This window comes from Cervus elaphus, chromosome 18, assembly GCF_910594005.1.
Source record: "Cervus elaphus chromosome 18, mCerEla1.1, whole genome shotgun sequence".
NCBI lineage: Eukaryota > Metazoa > Chordata > Mammalia > Artiodactyla > Cervidae > Cervus > Cervus elaphus.
In genome coordinates this window covers 68,509,719-68,531,544 of record NC_057832.1, presented here as the reverse complement: position 1 = coordinate 68,531,544, position 21,826 = coordinate 68,509,719, and the positions used below count along the sequence as shown (strand labels likewise).

The window sequence follows — 21,826 nt, the reverse complement described above, 5'->3', positions numbered from 1 at the left end:
TTAAAATGTTAACATTACGGGAAACTGAACTTGGGTGAAGGTGTACTCTCCATGGTATGGTATGGTATTTTTATGACTTTTGGTAGATCTGAAAGTATTCCAAAATAAAAAGCTTATTAAAAATAGTTTTGGGATGATTAGATGATAATGCATCTAAAAGTGTTTTGTGAGCTCACAGAGCTGAGCATATCATTATGAATGGAAAGGTACTGTCCATTGTAGGATGACATTTAGTGATTAATAAATCTTAGAAAATGTCAAATTTCCTGCTCATCTATAATTTTTTTCCTAAACTCTACTACCTTCCATTAAAAAAGATACCAGATATTTTCTTAATAAATTTAATGTTTAAAATATGTAAATTCCTAAGGTCAGCTTGTTTATTACTCAACTGAACAAGAATTTGTCCTGTGTCACTATGGACCGTAGCCCTCCAGGCTCCTCGGTCTGTGAGATTCTCCAGGCAAGAATATTGGAGTGAGTTGCCAAGCCCTCCTTTAGGGGATCTTCCCGACCCAGGGATTGAACCCACACTCCTATGTCTCCTGCATTAGGGCTCCCCAGGGGGTGCTAGTGATAAAGAACCCACCTATCAATGCAGGAGACATAAGAGACACAGGTTCGATCCCTGGGTCAGTAAGATCCCCTGGAGGAGGGTATGGCAACCCACTCCAGTATTCTTGCCATGGACAGAGGAGTCTGGCGGGCTACAGTCCATAGAGTCACAAAGAGTCAGATGCAATTGAAGTGACATAGCACGCATTGGTAGGCAGGGTCTTTACCAGTAGCGCCACCTGGGAAGCCCATCGCTTTCTCATAAAAAGTGCTAATTTACTCCTTTGGAATCTACTTATGTCAGCTTCCTGGTTGTTTGGATTCCAGGGAAGTACAGATTCCTTGTGGGTGCCCACAGGCCCACACACTCAGCACTGGAGAGTTATGGTGGTTTCCTGCAGAAATTGGATTTATTGTGGGAAAAGCTGTTGCAAAGTCTAGATTGCTTTCTTAGGTAGCAGATCTCTTTAGCAGTAGTTTAAATGGGCCAGAGGCCCCAGAGAAATAGGAGAATCCATCTCCACTAGCATACACGTTCTGAATATAATTCTCTTTTAATATGGATCAAAGTGCTGTGAAGTAAGCCTTGAGCACGCCTTAGAGGTGCTGGTAGATCCAGCCTGTTCCTCCAGCTCAGGGGTGGTGAAGAAAGGGATCTGTTCAAAGCTACAGGGTCTGCTTGGGGATCTCAGAGTTACAGGACCAGGAGGGAGCCGCATAAAACTGAGGCGGCTCCAGGCTGCCCCTGGCCCAGTCGGAGCACGAGCGCATGCACTGTTATTCTCTGACCTAAAAATGAGAGGTTCAAAGCAACAGGGCACACGCGGAGGACCCACATCTAGTTTTCAGCTGGCGAGCTGTGGTATTAGAATCACACTCAGGCACATGCACACAGAGACACACAGAAGCAGTAGGCAGGGCCTTGCTTTGTATGTGAACGAGAGGAGGGATGATATAAATAATCCCCCTAAAGTACCCATCAAAACCATCTGGGTGGTCTTTACAACACAGCCTGGGGGTTTCCTTTTCCTCACCTCTTCCTGCCTCTCTTGTCTCTCCTTGTCTTGTCCTCCTCTCCCCTCCACACCCCCTCTTCTCACTCCATCCTCCTGGTGCCCACTGAACACTGCTGATTGTTTCTTGCTTCAATTAATTACAGATGGAACTGGCATTTTGGAGCACACGGTAGAAATGGATATAAAGATGTGGCTGAAGGACTGGCAAGAAGTGGGCTGAAATTTCAACTTTGCTGCAGATGATGTAGGTTTAGGGGATCCCTACAAGCTGTTCTACCTTTCGCTTTTGGCCCCCCTAAAGTCAGATGTCCATTGTTCTACACTGTGGGGCTCCCCCTGCACGCCCCTGGAGCAGAGAGACTCCGTCATTCCTCCACCCTGTAAAATGCATTTCACAGGGACAATGGCTTGCATTACACTAGATTTCACCGGCATCTGAAACACACACAAGGCAAGACCTCAAGTGTGTAGAGTCCTGCTTGTGAGGAATTAGCTGGCCCAGGAGCGGTGGTTTGACTCAAAATACCAGTACCCCAATGAGGCACAGAGCACATTGGAAGGAACTTGGGCTTCAACGACAGACAGACTGAGGGCTGAAGCTCCTCGTTGCCATTTACCAGCTGTGACATTGGGAACAACTCATCTCCTAGTCTCAGTTTCCTCATCTGTAAGATTCATATACTCCCCCAAGAGCGTTGCTAAGTGAGATCACCCGTGTACAGTGCAGTGCCTGGCACATTTACTCACGTATCAATTATGTGCCTGACATGATGGAGAGGACAAAGATGGGCAAGATGCAGAGCTGCTGCCTGATATATTTACACTCTAACGAGGAAACCTATGTACACCTAACATCTTCATATCTCTTTCTTCCCCTGCAATGTGTGGCCGACAGCACCACCCACTTCATGAGGTTAATTACGGATGACGCGTTCTGAACAGCACCAGCACGTGGTAGTACTCAAAAAGCATTTCATGCTGATGACTGAGAGGAGAGTTAACATTTTGCGGAGAGAATTAGGAATTATTTCACAGAGAAAGTGGCAGTGAGTGAGATGAGCTCGAAGGATGGGCTTGATGTTGATGGGTCATTCCGGGCAGAAGGGATTATTAAGAACAAAGGTGCAGGGAAGGTGGGAAAGTAGAGGCAACAAACAAATATTTCTTTGTTATGTATAAAGCATTGTCCTACACACTGGGTATACAGTGTAAAGAAGATAGAATCTGACCTCCTGGAGGTTATAGCCTAGTGGGAGAGACACACAGACAATCATACAGGTGTATCATTCAAAACAAAGCAACTTCAAAGAAAGAAAAAACAGGGAGGAGCCAAGATGGCAGAGGCATAGGACGGGGAGACCACTTTCTCCCCTACAAATTCATTGAAAGAATAATTGAACGCTGAGCAAACTTCACAAAACAACTTCTGATCGCTAGCTGAGGACATCAGGCGCCCAGAAAAGCAGCCCATTGTCTTCGAAAGGAGGTAGGACAAAATATAAAAGATAAAAAGAGAGACAAAAGAGCTAGGGACGGAGACCCATCCCGGGAAGGGAGTCTGTATAGAGGAAGTTTCCAAACACCAGGAAAGAAAGAAAAAACAGGAACTCTGACAAGAGGTGTGTTAAAGGAGCCAGGGTAGGCGTCCTCAGGCTTCAGGCAAACGTACTGGGGTGGAGTGACAAGATCATATCTATTTATAGAAAGACATTCCTGGCATCCATGTGCAAAATTTATTGGAAAGAGGGCAAGATTTGGTTGGACTAGATGGGACGATGTAGCAGGAGTAACATCAAAAGATGATTGTGTGACTACTTCATACAACCATACTGTTACTCATAATAACATGGATGAATCTCACAGACAAAAGAAGCCAGACACAAAGAAGAATATATCGTATTATTCTTTTCACATGAAATTCCAGAGTAGATCTTCATATAAATAAACTACTCTGTGGTGGATTTCAGAGTAGTGGCTGTTATGGGGGGTATTATTGACTGGGAAAGTCATGAGGAAGGCTTCTAGGGGGCTGGAAATTATACCTGTATCTTTACTACTAATTCACACTCACTTTGTAGGTGTAATTTGGGTGTCATGGGAATGAAAGGAAGGTCTGATATGTTCCATTTAAAAAAATACATACTCAAAATGTAATATTAAGGGGGAAAAATAAAATAAAATATTGTATATACAACAGTATCATAACTCTCAAAGAAATTAATATAATTTATTTAAAACTAAAAGGAAAACATTCAATATTTTAACATTGGTTATTTCTGGTGGTGGGATTTCAGTTAACTGCTGTAAGGAGACACCCCGAGGGGATTTTCAAGAAACACTGACATAAAGGTTAAGAGATCAACCAGCCTCTCTGAATGAAGGACAGGGACATGAATCTCAGTTCTGGTCCTTCCCAGGGGAGTGAGTTTCAAGTTCCATAACCTTTCTAACTACCAATTTCCTGTCTTAGAAAAGGGGTCATCCAAGGGTGCCTCCATGCCAGGGGTATTTGGGAGATTAAAGAGGATGAAGAATAAGCACAGTGACTGCTCAGTAAGTACCTGTTACTGCTATTAAATGAAATCGTGGAGGCAGATGACTGTCCACACCGCACCAACTGCTCCTCTTTTTCGGGTCATCCGTAGAGCTGGAGGTTGGCAATGTGAATTTGAGAAGGAAACCGAACATTTCTGAGATGAAATCCTCTAACTTCCTCTTATGCAGAAAGGATGGCCAAAATGTTCCCAAATTGGGAATTGAAAAGGGGGTGGTGATGGGAGGACAAGGAAATGCTATTTTGAGTATAAATTCTACAGTGTATAAAAATAAAGAATGTCATTTTAAATGGGATAAAGTTGAACATTTTGTGACTATGTATAGCTGTGAGTGTGAAAATATATAAAATGATGTTATTTAAGGAAATCATGGAAACCCATATCACTTGCCTTTGTACATAGAGACGTTTCTTCTGTACATTGTCAAATAGCGAATATCATAATATCATATTTGCGTGCTATTTGAATACATGGAAAAATTTTTTAATTAAAATTAACAAACTCTTCCAGACATCAGTGGAGCCAATAGCTTCTCAGGTAGAATTAAAGGAAATTTAACTAGTGGTTTAAGTCAGTCACCAAGGTAGCATGAAATGCACATGTACCCCAAATATTCACATCTCTATCTCTCTGCTCAAGGAGACAGGCTTCTGATATTTAATACTTGTTGTTCAGTCGCACAGTTGTGTCCGACTCTTTGTGACCACATGGACTGCAGGACGCCAGACTCCCTGTTCTTCACCATTTTCCAGAGTGTCCTCAAACTCATGTCCATTGAGTCGATGATGCCATCCAACCGTCTCATCCTCTGTCACCCTCTTCTCCTCATGCTGTCAATCTTTTCCAGCATCAGGGGCTTTTCCAATGAATCACATTAGGTGGCCAAAGTATTGGAACTTCAGCCTCAGCATCAGTCCTTCCAATGAATATTCAGGGTTGATTTCCTTTAGAATTGACTGGTTTGACCTCCTTGCAGTCCAAGGGACTCTCAAGAGTCTTCTCCAGCACCACAGTTTAAAAGCATCAGTTCTTTGGTGCTCAGGCTTCTTTATGGTCCAACTCTCACATCCGTACATGACTACTGGAAAAACCACAGCTTTGACTAGACAGACCTTTGTTGGCAAAATAATGTCTCTGCTTTTTAATATGCCATCTAGGTTGGCCATAGTTTTTCTTCCAAGGAGCAAACATCTTTTAATTTCATGGCTGCAGTCACTGTCCAAAGTGATTTTGGAACACAGGAAAATAAAGTCTTGTCACTGTTTCCATTTTTCCCCCATCTATTTACTATGAAGTGATGTGACTGGATGCCATGACCTTCATTTTTTGAATGTTGAGTTTTAAGCTAACTTTTTCCCTCTCCTCTTTCACCTTAATCAAGAGGCTTTTTAGTTCCTCTTCACTTTCTGCCATAAAGGTGGTGTCATCTGCATGTCTGAGGTTATTGATCTTTCTCCTGTGAATCTTGATTCCAGCCTGTGTTTCATCCAGCCAAGCATTTCGCATGATGTGCTCTGCATATGGGTTAAATAAGAGGGTGACAACATATAGTCTTGACGTACTCTTGATGTACTTGACCTACTTCCCAATTTTGAACCAGTCCATTGTTCCATGTATGGTTCTGTTTATTCTTGACCTGTATACAGGTTTCTCAGGAGGCTGGTAAGGTGATCTGGTATTCCCATGTCCTTAAGAATTTTCCACAGTTTGTTGTGATCCACACAGTCAAAAACTTTAGCTTAGTCAATGAGGCAGAAGATGTTTACTGGAATTCTCTTGATTTTTCTATGATCCAAGGGATGTTGGCAATTTGATCTTTGATTCCTCTGCCTTTTCTAAATCCAATTTGTACATCTGAAATTTCTTAATTATTGAAGCATAGCTTAAGGATCTTGAGCATTAAGCTTGCTAGCTTGTGAAACAAGTGCAATTGTGCAGTAATTTGAACATTCTTTGTCATTGTCCTCCTTTTGGTTTGGAATGAAAACTGACCTTTTCCAGTCCTATGGCCACTGCTGAGTTTTCCAAATTTGCTGGGATATTGAGTGCAGCACTTTAACAGCATCATCGTTTAGGATCATGATATTTAATACTGCCAGTCAATAAAACCATGCCAAGGCCAAAAATGTGTTAAACTGACCTTTTTTTTAATAACAATAAAAAGGAAATAACAAGTAATCAGAAGCCTGTTATGTTATACACAGAAAGACTACAATTATGGGAAAGGGGGCATAAAATTTTGTTTTATTTTATTTTTCATAGGAAGTTTCTGAAAATCATTATTTTGATACCTAACCGGATCTAATCTTATACTTTCATTCATAGCATGGGTAAGGCTTCCCAGGTAGCCCTAATGGTAAAGAGTCTGCCTGCCATTCCAAGAGATGCCGGAGACACAGGTTTGATCTCTGGGTCAGGAAGATCCACTGGAGTTGGAAATGGCAACCCACTCCAGTACTCTTGCCTGGAAAATTCCATGGACAGTGGAGCCTTGTGGGCTACAGTTCATGGAACTGCAAAGAGTCAGATATGACTGAGCACCCAGCATTAGCAGGAAATTGTGTCAACATTAGCCTGTCTCTGTCTGCATTCCAATAAAAAATTGTCCAACATGATAAAATGCACACAGGGTATTCTGAACCGCTATCTCTGAATAATAAGGATATTGGTAATAATTATATTAGCTACCATTTTATTAATACTTATTTACACAGCTGGTATTGCACTAAGCATTTTATATGTATTAATTTACCTACTTTCTCCAATAAAAGTAGTAGGGAGGTATTTTAGGTATTTTATTAGGCCCACATTATGGGTGAGAACAATAAAGCTTAGACTAGGGGAACTGACTGCCTGAGTTTTCCCAGGATGTGGGATTTCCAGTGCTGATACCAGAAAAGTCCTGGGCAAAATGCATGAGTTGGTCACTCTATAAAAGTGACTTGCTTGAATTTTAAGGGGTAGAGAGGGATTTAACCTCTCCTCACCTTGGCTGGCCAGATTTCCTATGTACTGCCTGCCCAAGTCTAGATTATAGTCCCAAATAAACAACAAATACATTCTTTGGCAGCATGGGGGAGGCATCTAAGTTGAACTTCGGGAATATTATTCTGGGTGATGTAATGAAAAATGTCATTTTGCAGGTCCCTGTCCCAAACCACGGAGCCAGTGAAGCTGAACCTCCCTTTACAACATGTCCAAAGGGCTTGCATGTCATTGCGATCTGACATTCAGAATGAAAAACCACTCACCTTGGGAAGGGGATAGAGGTGGCACAAGGGTTGGCCAGGATCCTGTTTGCAAAACTCCAGGGTGTGACACACCACATCAGCATTCATATGTGCTCTGAATCTGGCAGGAAATAGGGCAAAACAAAGGCTATTTAAAAGCTCTCAGGTATTAGAAAACAGAAGTAATTTCGAAAGAAGGTAAAAATCCCCGGAATGGATTCTGGCATGGCCTTTGAGTCCAGTCCTGTGTAGCTGCTGGATCATAACGATTTCCTGCCACTTGCATTCTACTTTTACAATAAGGTCCTGAGGGTGGGGAGAGAGGGGCTAACAGCACTGAACTGTAAGCCAGCCTCTTGCATGGGCACTGGGATGCTTTTCTAGAAAAGCCATGAATAAAATTGAGATAGGAGAAATGGACAGGGGTGTAATTTGATGGGAACAATATTTTAAAGTTTGCTGAGCCTTATAGCAAAAAATATGATATGGCCTTAAACACCTGAAATCATTTTCTCAGGTGTAATCAAAGCATCTCTTTTCCTTTTAAAGTAAATTAATTTTTTTACCTTTGACTTTTTCCCCTGGGGATGGTGTAAGGATACTGTTCTTCAAGCATTTTGGTTTACGTTTAGGTTTGAAGGGGCTAAAACAAATCTTCCATATTCATTTTCTACCTGCCACTCCCAACACACTTCTTAAACCAAGAAAATGAATAAAAAAGAATTAAATGATACCATAAAAAAGAATGAAATAATGCCATTTGCTGCAACATGGATGGACCTAAAGGTTATCATAAGTGAAGTAAGTCAGACAAAGACAAATATTATATGATATTACTTATATGTAGAATATAAAAAATAGTTCAAATGAACTTATATACAAAATCGAAATAGACTCATAGATATAGAAAGCAGACTTAAGGTTACCAAAGGGGAAGCGGGGAGGGATAAATTAGGAATATGGGATTAACAGATGCAAACTAACATGCAAAATAGATAAACAACAAGGTTTTACTATGTAGCACAGGAAACTATATTCAATATTTTGCAATAAACTTTAATGGAAATTAATAGAAAAGAAATATATGTATAACCAAATCACTTTGTTGTACCCATGAAACTTAGACAATATTATAAATCAACTATACTTTAATAAAAAAGAAAAAAAAATTGAAGGTCACTAGTATGTGAAAACATAGGCTAAGATCATGGCTTCTAAATTTCATTCCAGCTGAATGAGACTAACAATGTAACCGGCAAGATGGCTTTTCAGCCTTTTGTGAGCACCTGAGTTAAGAGGGCAAAGCGAGATCATCATGAATCATCCATTTGGCTCCAGGGTTTCTTCATGGGAGGTGGAGGGGAAGGTAACCAACTTAAAGGTGGCTAAGCAGTGGGGCAAGCTGTTTGCGACACACAAGGTCCATTACCAAAGTAATATCTACCCAGGGTCAGTAAATCAGGAGAGGGTGACTGTTTTCACACATCTGTTCTCGATTTAATGGTTCATTTATTTAACTGATGACTGCTGTCTTTGTGGGAATCTGGTATTTAGTGGACTCAGAAGGGTGATAAATAGGGCTGTGCTTAATTTTTTTTTTTTTAACCTGAGGCCAATATCCCATCTGTGGCAATTCAGAACCACAAGAGCCAACTCATCATATGGTGTCCACCTATTCTCTTTCCCCTGCAAATAGAACACAATTTAAAGTAAGTGAACTTGAATATGAGAGTGAAGATGGGGGCCCCTCAATCAGAGTGGTGTTCTCTGAACTGAAAAATAGGAGAGGGAGGCTGGCCATGTGGTATCCCTCCCGAATTCTCTAAGACCAGAGTTTTATCATCAGAAAGGTTGAAAGTGAGAAGCACTCCTTTGGGCAAGAATAGAAAATGCTGAGCCTCATGTGGCCAGACAAGTGTAACACGACAAGGATGTGCAAGCTGCAAAGAAGTGGCGAAAGAGCATGTGTGCTCTTGACCAACCATGGGACAAAAGGCCTAGACTACACATACTTTGTGAAATCCTTAGGAAATCTCCAAATTTCCTACCAGGGGCACCCCTGGTAGCTCAGCTGGTAAAGAATCCACCTGCAATGCAGGAGATCCTGGTTCGATTCCTGGGTCGGGAAGATCCACTGGAGAAAGGACAGGCTACGCACTCCAGTACTCTTGGGCTTCCCCTGTGGCTCAGGTGTTAAAGAATCTGCCTACTCTGTGGGAGACCTGGGTTCTAATCCCTGGGTTGGGAAGATCCCCTGGAGAAGGGAGAGGCTACCCACTCCAGTATTCTGGCCTGAAGAATTCCATGCGATTGCAGAGTTGGACATGACTGAGCAACTTTCACTTTCACTTAGGAAATATCCAAACCTGTAATAACTATTCCCATCCAACATTGCTTTCTCTTTTCCAGAGCAGCAAATAAGACCAAAATGGTCACATTTCAATTTATATCCTTTTACTACCTTTACAGGAGTGAGTCTTGTGGGGAGGAAACTTCAACACATTTGGCAGAGCTAATTAACAAATTTAATTAGGATCATGGTAGAATGAAGTCAATGCTGATGATCGTTCATCATTATCATAACTCAGAAGAAGGAAGCAAGGTCAGGGTTAAGTTTGGACAGACAGGTAGAGTGATAGCCTATGGCAGAGAGCAAGGACACGGCCTTTCACACATGAAAGCTCTCAAATTTAAACCTTTGACATCACTTCCAAAGGAGGATTTATGCATTAATATATAGTCTCAGAGACACACTCATAGCATTGAAAGAAGATCTTCCTCATATGACTTAACAATTTTATCCCACTTCTGGACTAAACTCTTCAGAGTGTACTATGAATTTAATCGTTTATAGAAATCTTGTAGTTATCCTTTTTCTTATTTACTCTTATTGAATTATAGCTGATTTACAATGTTGTTAATTCCTGTTATATAGCAAAGCAATTTTCTTATCTATCTATCTATCTATCTATATCTATCTATATCTATATCTATATATATATATAGATATATATATGCTGGTTTATTTTTATTATTCTTTTTCATAATGGTTTATCCTAGGATTTTTTTTTAATTGGAGGATAATTGCTTTACCATGGTATGTTAGTTTCTGCTGTACAACAGTGTGAATGAGCTGTTAAGTATACATATATCACCTCCCTCTTGAGCCCCCCTCCCACCCCCTTGCATTGTCTTGTGAATGGCTCAATTGTAATACCTTATATTTTTGTCCTTTAAAAATACATTAATTACACTTAAGGTGTATCAAGATTGTTATAAACTCTGTTTTGCATTTTTCTTCTAAACTTGTGAGTAGTTTAGGCCTCTCCTGAACTCTGAGAGCTCTTAAGTTGGAATATAGGAATTTATGATTGGGAGCATAGATACTACGAAGCAAGGGAGATGAGCAGAAAACCAGCATCAGGTTTGATATGGCAATATTTGGCACAATGGATGTCAAAACAAGGAGGACTGGGCACATGGTTGCCGGCTGGGCGAGGTGGCTCCTGGAAGTAGCCCAACCTGTCTGACCTGGGTTCTTGGGGGAATGAATGCCTGAGTGCTAAGGTGCCCCACTTCCTAACAATATCTTGTGGTTTGCCAGTGGGTAGGAAATGTAATTGCTGAATAATTAGTCCATGAATCACTGAGAATTGACTGGAGTGAAATAATGAGGAGAGATGCCCTCTGGGTTGGGAAACACATTTAATATTGGAAGCTTGAAATTTAGGTAAAACTAAATTATAAGATTGTCATGTTCAGGGTCTACATCAACCCAGAACTTCATGTGATTGGTTAAAACAAGCTGTAAGAAGAGGCCACCATAGGAAGAGAAATTTCTATCAGCAAAAAACTATTACGGGTCCTGAAAAATTACTCACAAACAAAACTAACAGTGGATGGAACCACAAAGAGGGATTGTTAATTACATCTACCTTTCTTCAAAGTGACTTATCCCATGCTAGTGAGAATTAACCATCTTATAACTTTGAGTCATCTCAAAGAAAAAACTTTCCTCCTTTCCCTATCACCTACTCTTTCACTGGCTTGCTGGGCCCATTCTTTCTCAACCCTCTGTGTCCATTTGTAGTTATTTGAGGTGGGGACTGTCTCTTGTACAGTCCACACCTATAGTACTAGTGCAAAGTCTGTCCTCCCTTTGATCCCATGCTTACCTGGCTCTTGCACTCAGCACCCTCCAGCCAACTATAGAATAACAATGGATGTCCCAGTGAAATCAGGCCACTTCCCTATTACTCCCAGCACACTTGGTAGCTAATTTCTGATATCCCTTTTAGATATCTGTCTGTACTGCCCTTTTTGGCATCTGTGGCTGCTTTCTACTTACCTCTCCAGTTCCCTAATCCAGGTCCAAGAAAACCTCTCTGGCCAAGCTGATGTTTCCCCAGCGCACTTGGCTCAGACTAGGTGTGTAAACAGATTCACCATAGGCTAATTTTTTTTTTCTTTTTTATATGTTCAAGTAATTTTCTTTGGAGCAGTCTAGTCAGAGTTCATCTGTGGTGATAATTTTGTTTTTAAAAATAATTAATCAATTTAACAAATGTTTATCAAAGACTTTCTATGCTTAAGTATTGCCCCAAGCCCTGGAACTACAGGCTTCCCTGGTGGCTCAGATGGTAAAGCATCTACCTACAATGCAGGAGACCTGGGTTCAATCCCTGCGTCAGGAAGATCCCCTGGAGAAGGAAATGGCAACCCACTCCAGTACTCTTGCCTGGAAAATCCCAGGGACATGGAAGCCTGGTAGACTATAGTCCATCGGGTTGCAAAGAGTCGGACACAACTGAGCGACTTCTCTTTCTGGAAGGGATTCCTTCCTCCTTTCATCCTTCCTTCTGTATATTCAGTATTTTGCTTAAGTATTAATATTTTACTTAAGATGAAAAAATGTAGTCTTAGTTCTCAGAAGTCTTTCAATCTAGTTAACAACTCAGAAAAGTAAATGGAGAATTACATTACAAACAGATGTGAAAAGCACAGAGGAGTTTGCATAGGAAAGGAAGAATTTGTGTGAGTGTGTGTGTGTGTGTGTGTGTGTGTGTGTGTGTGTGTGTGTGTTGGAGGTATCTATCTTAGCCTGGGGAGAGTCAGGGAAACTTCCAGAGGAAGTGACCCTGGAGCTAAGATCCACAGAAGTAGGAGATGAGGGAACATTTCATGCAAAAGTCCCGAAGCAAAAACCATCTGGTGTGTGTGGAAAATTACAACTGGTTTGGAGCGTGGTATGCTATAGAACAGCCAGGGATGAGTCTGAACATGTTCTCAGAGATCAGGTTATAAAGAGCTTTGTGCAGGGGGCTAAGGAATCCTGTAAAGTGTGTAAAAAATTTTATGTTGGAGATTGCCATAATTAGTTTTGCATTAAGAAGCTATTTGACCAGCTAGAATGTGGATTATGGACTTGCAGGGCAATGAGGGATCCAGGAGGCCTGGGGTCCTATTAGGAGGCAGTGGCAGTAATAGAGATATAAGCTAAGAAGATGGTAGTCCCTGCCTTCTAAACACTCCCAGTCCAGGGTCCATCAAAAATCACTGACCACAGTAGAGTGAGATTAACAAAATCAAGGCAGGGGTACAGCATGATGGAGCATGATTGTCCCATTGGTCTGTATCATTTTAAGTTTCTTTTGCCTTCAGAAATCCTTAACTGCAGGCTACCCTGCTGTGGGGGGTTTCTCTGAGCCACTCTGCTCTGAGGCTAATGGCATATAAAGGAGGAACCATGTAAGAATGTTCACAACAGAACTCTTCACAAGAGAGAAAACCAGAAAACAAGCCAAACACCCATCAATGGGAGAGTGAGGGAATAGACTCTCGTAGAGACACAATGGGATATTCTATGTACTCAGAGTGCATGAACTACAGCAAGGCCACAAATCTATGGATGAATCTTAGACATGCAATTTTAAGTGGTAGGTCCCCAAAGATTATGAATGATGTGATACTCTCTTCGTAAAGAGATAAATAAAATTTTAAAATATGCTTTAAAGGAATATAGAAAATAATCATAATGAGTTTTAATAATTACTTATATATTATTTTATGATTATAATGTATTATATTAATAAAATATACATATACATAAACCTATACAAAAAGGAAAACAAGAGAATGATGAGCATGGACTTTATTACTTGGGTGGAGAAAATCATGAGAATAAAGACAGAGACCCTGCGATTAGGGTAAGTTATTGTCAAGGTCCAGACTTTACTTTGGATGGTAGGTTTGGGGGCTAATGACATTACTAGAATAACTAGTAAATAACTAGATAAGAAATACAAGAAAGCCAAGTTTGGATTCTTGATGAGAAAGTGCCATGAACAGGAATATGATGTATCTGATTCAGTGTCCTGAGCTCAAAAAAGAAAAAAAGGTAGAGGAAAGGAAGCAGACAGAAAATGCCAACAGCGCACAAAGAGGACCCTAAGGAAGGGGCAGGGGTTGGAGAAGTGGAGGCCAGAAACCAGCAAGTGGGAGGCAAGAAGAGAAGAACCTGAGATGCATATGGCCTGAGGATCCAGGAGGGAGTGTAGGGAAAGCTCAAGAGAAGGGGGCAAACATCCTGTCCCAGCCACTAGGATCTCCTCATTTATTGGCATTATTGGTCAAAATTCTTCCAAATGGCTCTTGGAGAGAAACTGAGTCAAGTTGCCACACGGTAGTTTGAAGGGAGACTTTGCCTAGAATGACGATCTGAGTCAGGTTTGAATTTTCCACTATTAACAAGAACCAGATACGACTTATGCCCATGTGCAGTAAGTACATCCTGCTAGAAATGGAGCCAGCTGTCTCCCAGTTTTCTGCCCTCCCCTGCTCTCCCCATGTCCCAGCAATGGAATCAGATGAATGTATTAGCATACTCACAGTTTTATGATGTCTGGTCCAAATATATGTACCATTGAATAGCAAGCGGTCTTCAAGAACAGTTTTTCTAAGAAAGATAAAGCAGGAGAAATAGATTATTATGATGAATTTAACACATGAGTCAATAATGATCTTTACTAGGAACTGAAGCTGAGTGCTTAATTTATCATTAATTCGAGTGATTAATTAGAAGGATTTGGGAGAAATGTTACAGTTAATGTATCCATGAAAATATCATTTCCAACTCTGGTTTATGTAAATGCTACTTTGCTTACTGTACCTGCTAAAGAATGCTAATTTTTTGATAAAAATACACTTAAATTCTGGAGTCTCATTTTATCTTTTGTGTAGCAGGGAATATCTCATGGTGAGGATCTCGTCTGTTGATGACAGAAACAGGATTTGCCTGAAAGTAAATAATCTGAAGTATTGCTTTATTGAAAATATTCTTCTGTGGTATTCATTTTGGGGGAAAAAAGACTTGACTTTGACTATTCAGCTTTGGCTGTTGGTATCCCAGAGATAAAAAGATACCAACAGTCACAGGTGTCTCTGCATTGCCGTCTACACCAGAGAGACTCACACACATAGGCACATGCAAACCCACTACCTAAACAATCTCCTTCCTCTGCTTCCCCTGTTGTGAGTACAGGGAGGCTTTATGCATCAATCTGTTTGCACAATGAAGCCTGTTAACCCTCCGGTCCTGTTTCTCCAGTTTGTCAGCCTCTGTGGAACCCTGGTAATTCCAAGGAGGACTTTAGCAAGGTTAGGTTAGATGGACTGTCCAGGAACAGATGGGAAGCCCTCCCTGAGAATTTTTCTTGTCATGTTTACCTCAAACTGGGATACCAGTTACTTGGGGAGTAGGGTAATGGAACAAGAAGATAAATATGGGAACTCTCTCTAGCACTCTTGAAAGTGAAAGTATTCATCACTTATTCATGTCCCACTCTTTGTGACAGCATGGACTGCAGCCCACCAGGCTCCTCTGTCCATGGGATTCTCCAGGCAAGAACACTGGAGTGGGTAGCCTATCCCTTCTCCAGGGGACCTTCCCAACCCAGGAATTGAACCGGAGTCTCCTGCATTGCAGGCAGATTCTTATTCAATGGTAAATAACCATCAGGGAAGCCCAATGTAAATACTACTTTCATATTAAAATAGTTTCATGGGACCTTTTTTTTTTATGTGTGTGATAAAGCACAAGACTTCAAACTCATTATGCTTTTTAAGTAGGAACTTAAAACCAATCACACATTACTATTGACCTTACAGAAATAAAAAGAATGATAAGGAAATACTATGACATCTGCATGGCAGCAAATTAGATAATTTAGAAGAAATGGACAAATTCCTAGAAAGACAAACTGCTGAAACTGACTTAAGAATAAATAGACAATCTTAATAGAGATATAACAAGAGATTTAATTAGTAATCAAAAATGTCCCATAAAGGAAAGCCCAGGGCCAGATAGCTTCACTGGTGAATTGTACCAAACATTTTCAAAAAGCATCTGACTAGATATTCTCCAAAGAAGTTACACAAATAGCTAATTAGCACATGAAAAGATGGTCAACATCATTAGCTATTAGAGGAAAATGTTAGAAACCACAATGAGATACCACTTTATACCCACTATGATATGCTAGAATAAAAATAAAGATAAGCACAAGAAATGATGAGGCTGCAAAGAACTTAGAATCTTCATATTCTGCTGGTAGGAATATAAAATGGCACAGCCACTTTTGTAAACAGTCTGACAGGTCCACAAAAGGTTAAGTATAGGGTTACTATGTGAGGCAACAAGCCCACGGCTGGCATATACCCAAAAAAATACAAACATTTCCAAACAAAAACTTACACATGAATGTTCATAGTGGAATTATCTATATACAAAATCAAATAAGTGGAGACAATTCAATCCAAATGTCCATTAATGACTGAACGGATGAACAAAATAAAATAGTATTCGGCTATCAAGAGTAATGACTTTCTGATACATGGTACAACATGGATGAACATTAATTATGCTAAATGAAAGAAACATACTTCTGTGATTGCATTTATATGAAATGACCACAATAGACAAATTCATAGAGACAGAAAGTCAATTTGTGGTTGCTTAGGGCTGGAAGGAATGGATGGTTAGGAGTGGGCACCTCAGGTGGGTAGAGGTCCTTGTTGATATGATGAAAATATTCTTAAATATATGGTGGTGATGGATGTACAACTCCGTTCAGCTAGTAAAGAATCTGCCTGCAATGCATGAGACCCCGTTTCTATTCCTGGGTCAGGAAGATCCCCTGGAAAAGGGATAAGGCTACCCACTCCAGTATTCTTGGGCTTCCCTGGCGGCTCAGATGGTAAAGAATGCACCTGCCGTGAGAAAGACGTGCGTTTAATCCTTGGGTTGGGAAGATCCCCTGGAGAAGAGAATGGCTACCCACTCCAATATTCTTGCCCAGAGAATTCCATGGACAGAGGAGCCTGGAAGGCTACAGTTCATGGGGTTGCAAAGAGTCGGACACAACTGAGTGACTTAATTATTAATTGAAGTATACACTTTAAATGCATGTATAATTGAACTGAATCTCAATACTACTGCTGTAAAATAAAAACAGCACCCCTTGGGTGTTCCTTTTTAGGGGTCCTAAGGAACTTTGATGTTCCAGAACTCAGAGACTTGGGTTTCAGCACTGGGTAACTGGCTTCGACCTTGGTCAGGTTGATTTCCCTTCTGGGTTTCAGTTTCCTCATCTGAAAAATGTAGGAGTAGGATTCAGTTCCCTTCACTATGTTATCTTGGAAGTTTGGAGGATTATATAACTGACATTCAACATTACATGGACTTGTAAAGCACTTTGGAAATGAGTTTCCAGTGTTGTTCGTGTAGCACTAGTTCAGCCAAGAGCAGAGCAATTTAAAAATTGACACCAGGTGTTCTTTGATACACTTGCAGTGTTGCCTGAAAGGCAGAGAACAATTTTCTTCTTTCTGGTAAAATAAGAGATGCTTACATGTGTGTGAGCATGTATTTTTTTCTAGAATCTTGTTTTGCTCAAGTTGAAGTGAATGACAGCAAGATTTTCCTAATCCTCTGTGCAGGGCCATCTGAACAATCAGTTTCCTCAAATTCTGTGATGGTTTAGAGTGAGAGGCTACTGCAGAAATGGCTATTGTGGGACACAATCTGGGTTTCTGAGAGCTAAACTCTAGATAGACCTAGAAGAGTACAGAGCAGAGATAGGAAAAGTCTCTAGAAAAAGCCTGATCAGGCCCAGTCAGCCATAATTAGACGAAAACCTGTTATTGCTACAACTGAACAAAAGATTGACACTAACATAGTGCTAGTAACCTATCTGATGTAAAAAGTCTACAGTTAAATTGTGCTTGGGACCAGGAAGGTACAAGAGCATTTAATTTCTACAGAATAAAAAGGACTTGAAACAGCGTAGGGATAAAAAGGTATGGCCACTTCCAAGGGCAAAGGAAGGTTAAAAAAGGAACAATTGCACAGTCATCATATGTTAAGTGTATTCATATATATGGGTGTAAATAAAACCTAGAACATTTCAGGTAGTAAGTCACCTTTAGGTTTACCATCATTTCTTTTCTCATAAGATATTTTTGAGGGAGTGGTTTTTTCACCCTCATTCTAGGAGAAGAAACTTTGAGAATTGAAGGCTTCCCCAAGGGTAGAGTAGTTCAGTAAGAGATTAAAATCTTTTATTCCAAAAGCCCAAGTTATTTGTAGTATGCATTTCAATGTACTTAGGACATTTTTTGATGCCTTATCTACCTCAGTTATGGCAGGTATATACCAACTTACTAATTAGACATTTAAAACACAGTGAGTTGACCACCAAGATAGTTCTGTGGCTGTGTGTTCTTAGGCTGCATGTAGATTTTCAGAGCCTACAGAATGCAAGGAGAGTGGCCTTTCTCATTTTAAGTTGACATCAGTTTTTAACTATCATACTCCAAGGAGATAAGATTTCTGCACAGGTGACCCAAGACAGTGAAGTTCTAGCAAGACACTGAGGGCATAGGAGTCTGCTGACCCCTAGTGAGAATGATTCCATTAATCATTTTTCCATTAGCAATTCTGAGATTCTTCCAAGGTGTTTACTAATGAGAGCCAGAGGCAAAAGCAGTGGGTGAAACTGAAGGTCAGAAATCCTTTGCACGATTTGAAAAAACTGTCTTCCCAGGCACAGGAAAGGCCAACATGATTCACCAAGTGATTATTCCCAAGAATGTTGCTGCATGCTTTATCTGCTAAGGTTATGTTTTATAAACTTATTTAGCTTTGGAGGTAAAGCAGTATTCCTTAAAAGTAATTTTAAAAATCATAACTGTCGCTGTGCATAATTTGACTTCCCTCTCTCCCATTCTCCTGGCTCTCTAGAGAGAAGGCAACACTGGGGGTACTCAGGCAGTGTGGATATTTTTATATTTCATAAACAAAACAGTCCTATGATGTCTTCTAGCAGGAGAAATCTTTAGCCAACGGTCAGACTGTCACTGTTAGCCTACACAGTTCATATGACTGTTCTGTTTGTTCTTCCACCTCCACAAAATGGAAACAGTAACATCCACTCTGCCTTTACGTCTGTCAGGTGAAAGAGCCTTTCATCTGAGCTGAGTACTTTATTTCCATCCAGATACAAATGTTAATTAATAAAATGAAAATACCCCCAAGTAGGCTTATGAATTCTTTGAAAAGCCCCTCTAGTTGAAAGGTGGCCCACTACTGAAGACAGAGATACCTACGTTGCTTCCCTTTGGTGAAGAGCCAGCTACTATTTTACCGGAATCTGACTTTCAGCCTCTCATTTACCTGAACAAAAAGTTTTTAAGAGTCACTAGGACCCAAGATGGAACCTTGAATACCCACAATCTTGGTTCATGCATTTATGTTTTGCTGGTACATTAGAATAGGATCATCTGAGAAATGGGATTTTTACCCACGCTTTCACCTTTGAACAACAAAACTTTGCCTAAAAAGAGAAAATCAAACTCAAGGCACAAATGGTGATATCTATCAGTGTGGTCTACTACACAGAAATGAAAACTAGTCAAAACAAGTCTTAATGACAATTATGACTATTTATTTTTTTCCTTGTAAAATGATAATAACATTTTCTTCTTCCTCTAATTCAGAGATGTGAGAATATAAAGTAAGGTTTATAATAGATGCTGAATGTCCAATAATAAGGGGATGGATAAATAAAATAAGGGACATTTATATGGTGAAGGACTGTAGAATAACTTAGAGGTTCGACCTAAGTCTATGTATATCTTGACATGTATAGATCCAAAAAACATACTGTTGAGTGAAAAACAGAAGTTGCAGAGTGGTATATAGAGTAAGCATTGATGTAAAAATGAGATCCCCACGGGGAGGATTCTGGTAAGACGGTGGTGGAGGCAGCAGAGTTCTGATATTTCACTGAATCTCTATCAAATAAATAAATAAAGCTTCTGAATAGGAAAACCAAAACACTATGAACATTAATTACAGCAAAACTAGATATCTCCATGAGCCCCCAAATACAATTAAGGCAACAAGAAACCACTCACAACTGTGAAACTTGGGGGTTATCAAGTGTGGGAGAAAGTAAAGGGATGCAAGGGATAAATAGGCGAATCGCCAAAACAGCCTGGGTATTGATGACAAAGTGTGGTGGGCCAGTTAAGAATATCAGCTGAAAGTGGGAAAGGCAGGGATGAGGTTTAGCTCACTTCTGTAGCAGATGAGTACAAAAGACTCAAGGTTAGAAGGACAAAGGCGTTTGAGTGGTGAGGCATCCCCAAATTCTAGAAACTCGTCTCAGAGCTCCCTTCCAGGATAAGGCTCACACTGAGGAGAAATGAGCTGGATAGAAGCAAAACAAAGAGAAAATCCAGATAAAAGTGGGCAGGAAGATAGAATCAGAAAATCTCAAAATGCAAGCAGCCATGTGTTTATTTTTTAACACCAACAAAAACAACAGAGGAAGGAATTCTGTGCATTTGGAGAGGCTGCCTTGAACCACTTCTCTTTCTAAGAGTTTTGGAAAACTAATTTCACATAAAAATGAGCAACAGAAATGTATCTAGGTCAACTCCCATACAAAGTTATTATAAGAAGAAAAAAAAGAATAAGGAACAGAATCACATCCTTACAGATAGCAAAAGCATGCCAGAAAATCATGCCAAAAAAAGGATTAAAATATAATGGTATTTTAAAATGAGTGAGAAGTATTAATAAAATGATACAAGACATGAAAGAACAACAGAAATCAGAACTGAAAAAAACTCAGAAATGGAATAAAAGAATTCAGGGAAGAACATAAAATTATAAAAGAAATTACATCCATATTAGAATGACTGTGAGAAGAAAGGAACACAATAGCTGACATTGTAAGAGAAATAGCAGATGAAAAAGAGGAAAACTTTCAAGATAAAATAAATGAAGTGATTAAGAAGTGTTCATCATATATTAATGTATATGTATGGAATCTAGAAAGATGGTACTGATGAACCTATTTGCAGAGCAGCAATGGAGATGCAGACATAGAGGAAGACTTGTGGACACCGTGGGACAGGAGAGGGTAGGATGAATAGAGAGAGTAGTATTGAAATATACACATTACTGTGTGTAAAACAGGTAGCTGGTAGGAATTTGCTGTTGACACAGGGAGCTCAAACCCAGTGCTCTGATTCCCTGGAGGGGTGGGATGGGGTGGAAGCTTCAAGAGGGAGGGGACATATGTGCGCCCATGGCTGATTCATGTTGATGTATGGCGGAAACCAACACAACATTGGAAAGCGATTATCCTCCAACTAAAAATAAATACATTTCTCGGCCTTAAAGCCATCTTTTGAGAACCCTCCATGCCATGAGAATGAAGTGGAGGAAGAAGTGAATGCACGGGTTGAAGCACAAAAGAAGAAAGGTGAGGCAGGGGTCAATGTAAACCTGTATAGCCACGGAATCCACAGAAGCAGAAAATAGGGAAGTCAGAGGTCAGCAATGCTGGTACAAATTGTTGGATGGCATGCCTACTATCTAGAACTTGTCTCAATGGATCTGGAACATCCATGGCTATTCTGATCACCTTGACCACCTTTGAGAGACCCACCTTGCTCATATCAAAGGAGTCCCTTTTGGTCCTTTGCCCTGGACCTGTGATTTTTGGACTAGTTATCTTCTCAGTTGTGGCTGAATGTAACATGTATACAATAAATCATCTCTTTTGCTGTCTTAGCTGAAGAAAAAAAATTGTTAAATTATTCATTCAAGAGATAGGCAAAATCATGAATACAGGCAAAGAAGATTTAAAATATGGATACTGTAAATCCCTGAAGAAGAAAACCAAATCAAGAAAACTGAGCAAATACTAAAAAATTTGTAAGATTATAAAAAAAATGTATCTGAAGCTACACATTGAGAGAGCATACTGTGTGCCTAGAACATCAATATACAACAACTGACACCAAGATATAGTCTAGTTAGATGACTAAATTTTATAAAGATGAAAAAAAATCATTTGAACTAGCAAAAACATTAAATGACTTATAAGAAAAGGAAAAT

At 40.1% G+C, this 21,826-nt stretch overlaps 1 protein-coding gene across 6 annotated transcripts in view; it reads right to left on the bottom strand.

Annotated features, from left to right (window-relative positions):
• Positions 1 to 21,826, bottom strand: part of AOAH (acyloxyacyl hydrolase) — a 183,721-nt gene that overhangs the window by 138,389 nt on the left and 23,506 nt on the right. For all 6 annotated transcript variants that reach the window (XM_043873042.1, XM_043873043.1, XM_043873040.1 and 3 more), the window contains exons 4-5: positions 14,245 to 14,311; positions 7,378 to 7,477 (exon numbers count right to left, since the gene is read on the bottom strand). In XM_043873042.1, coding sequence (XP_043728977.1) covers positions 7,378 to 7,477; positions 14,245 to 14,311 — 167 coding nt within the window. The remainder of the gene's footprint in view (positions 1 to 7,377; positions 7,478 to 14,244; positions 14,312 to 21,826) is intronic.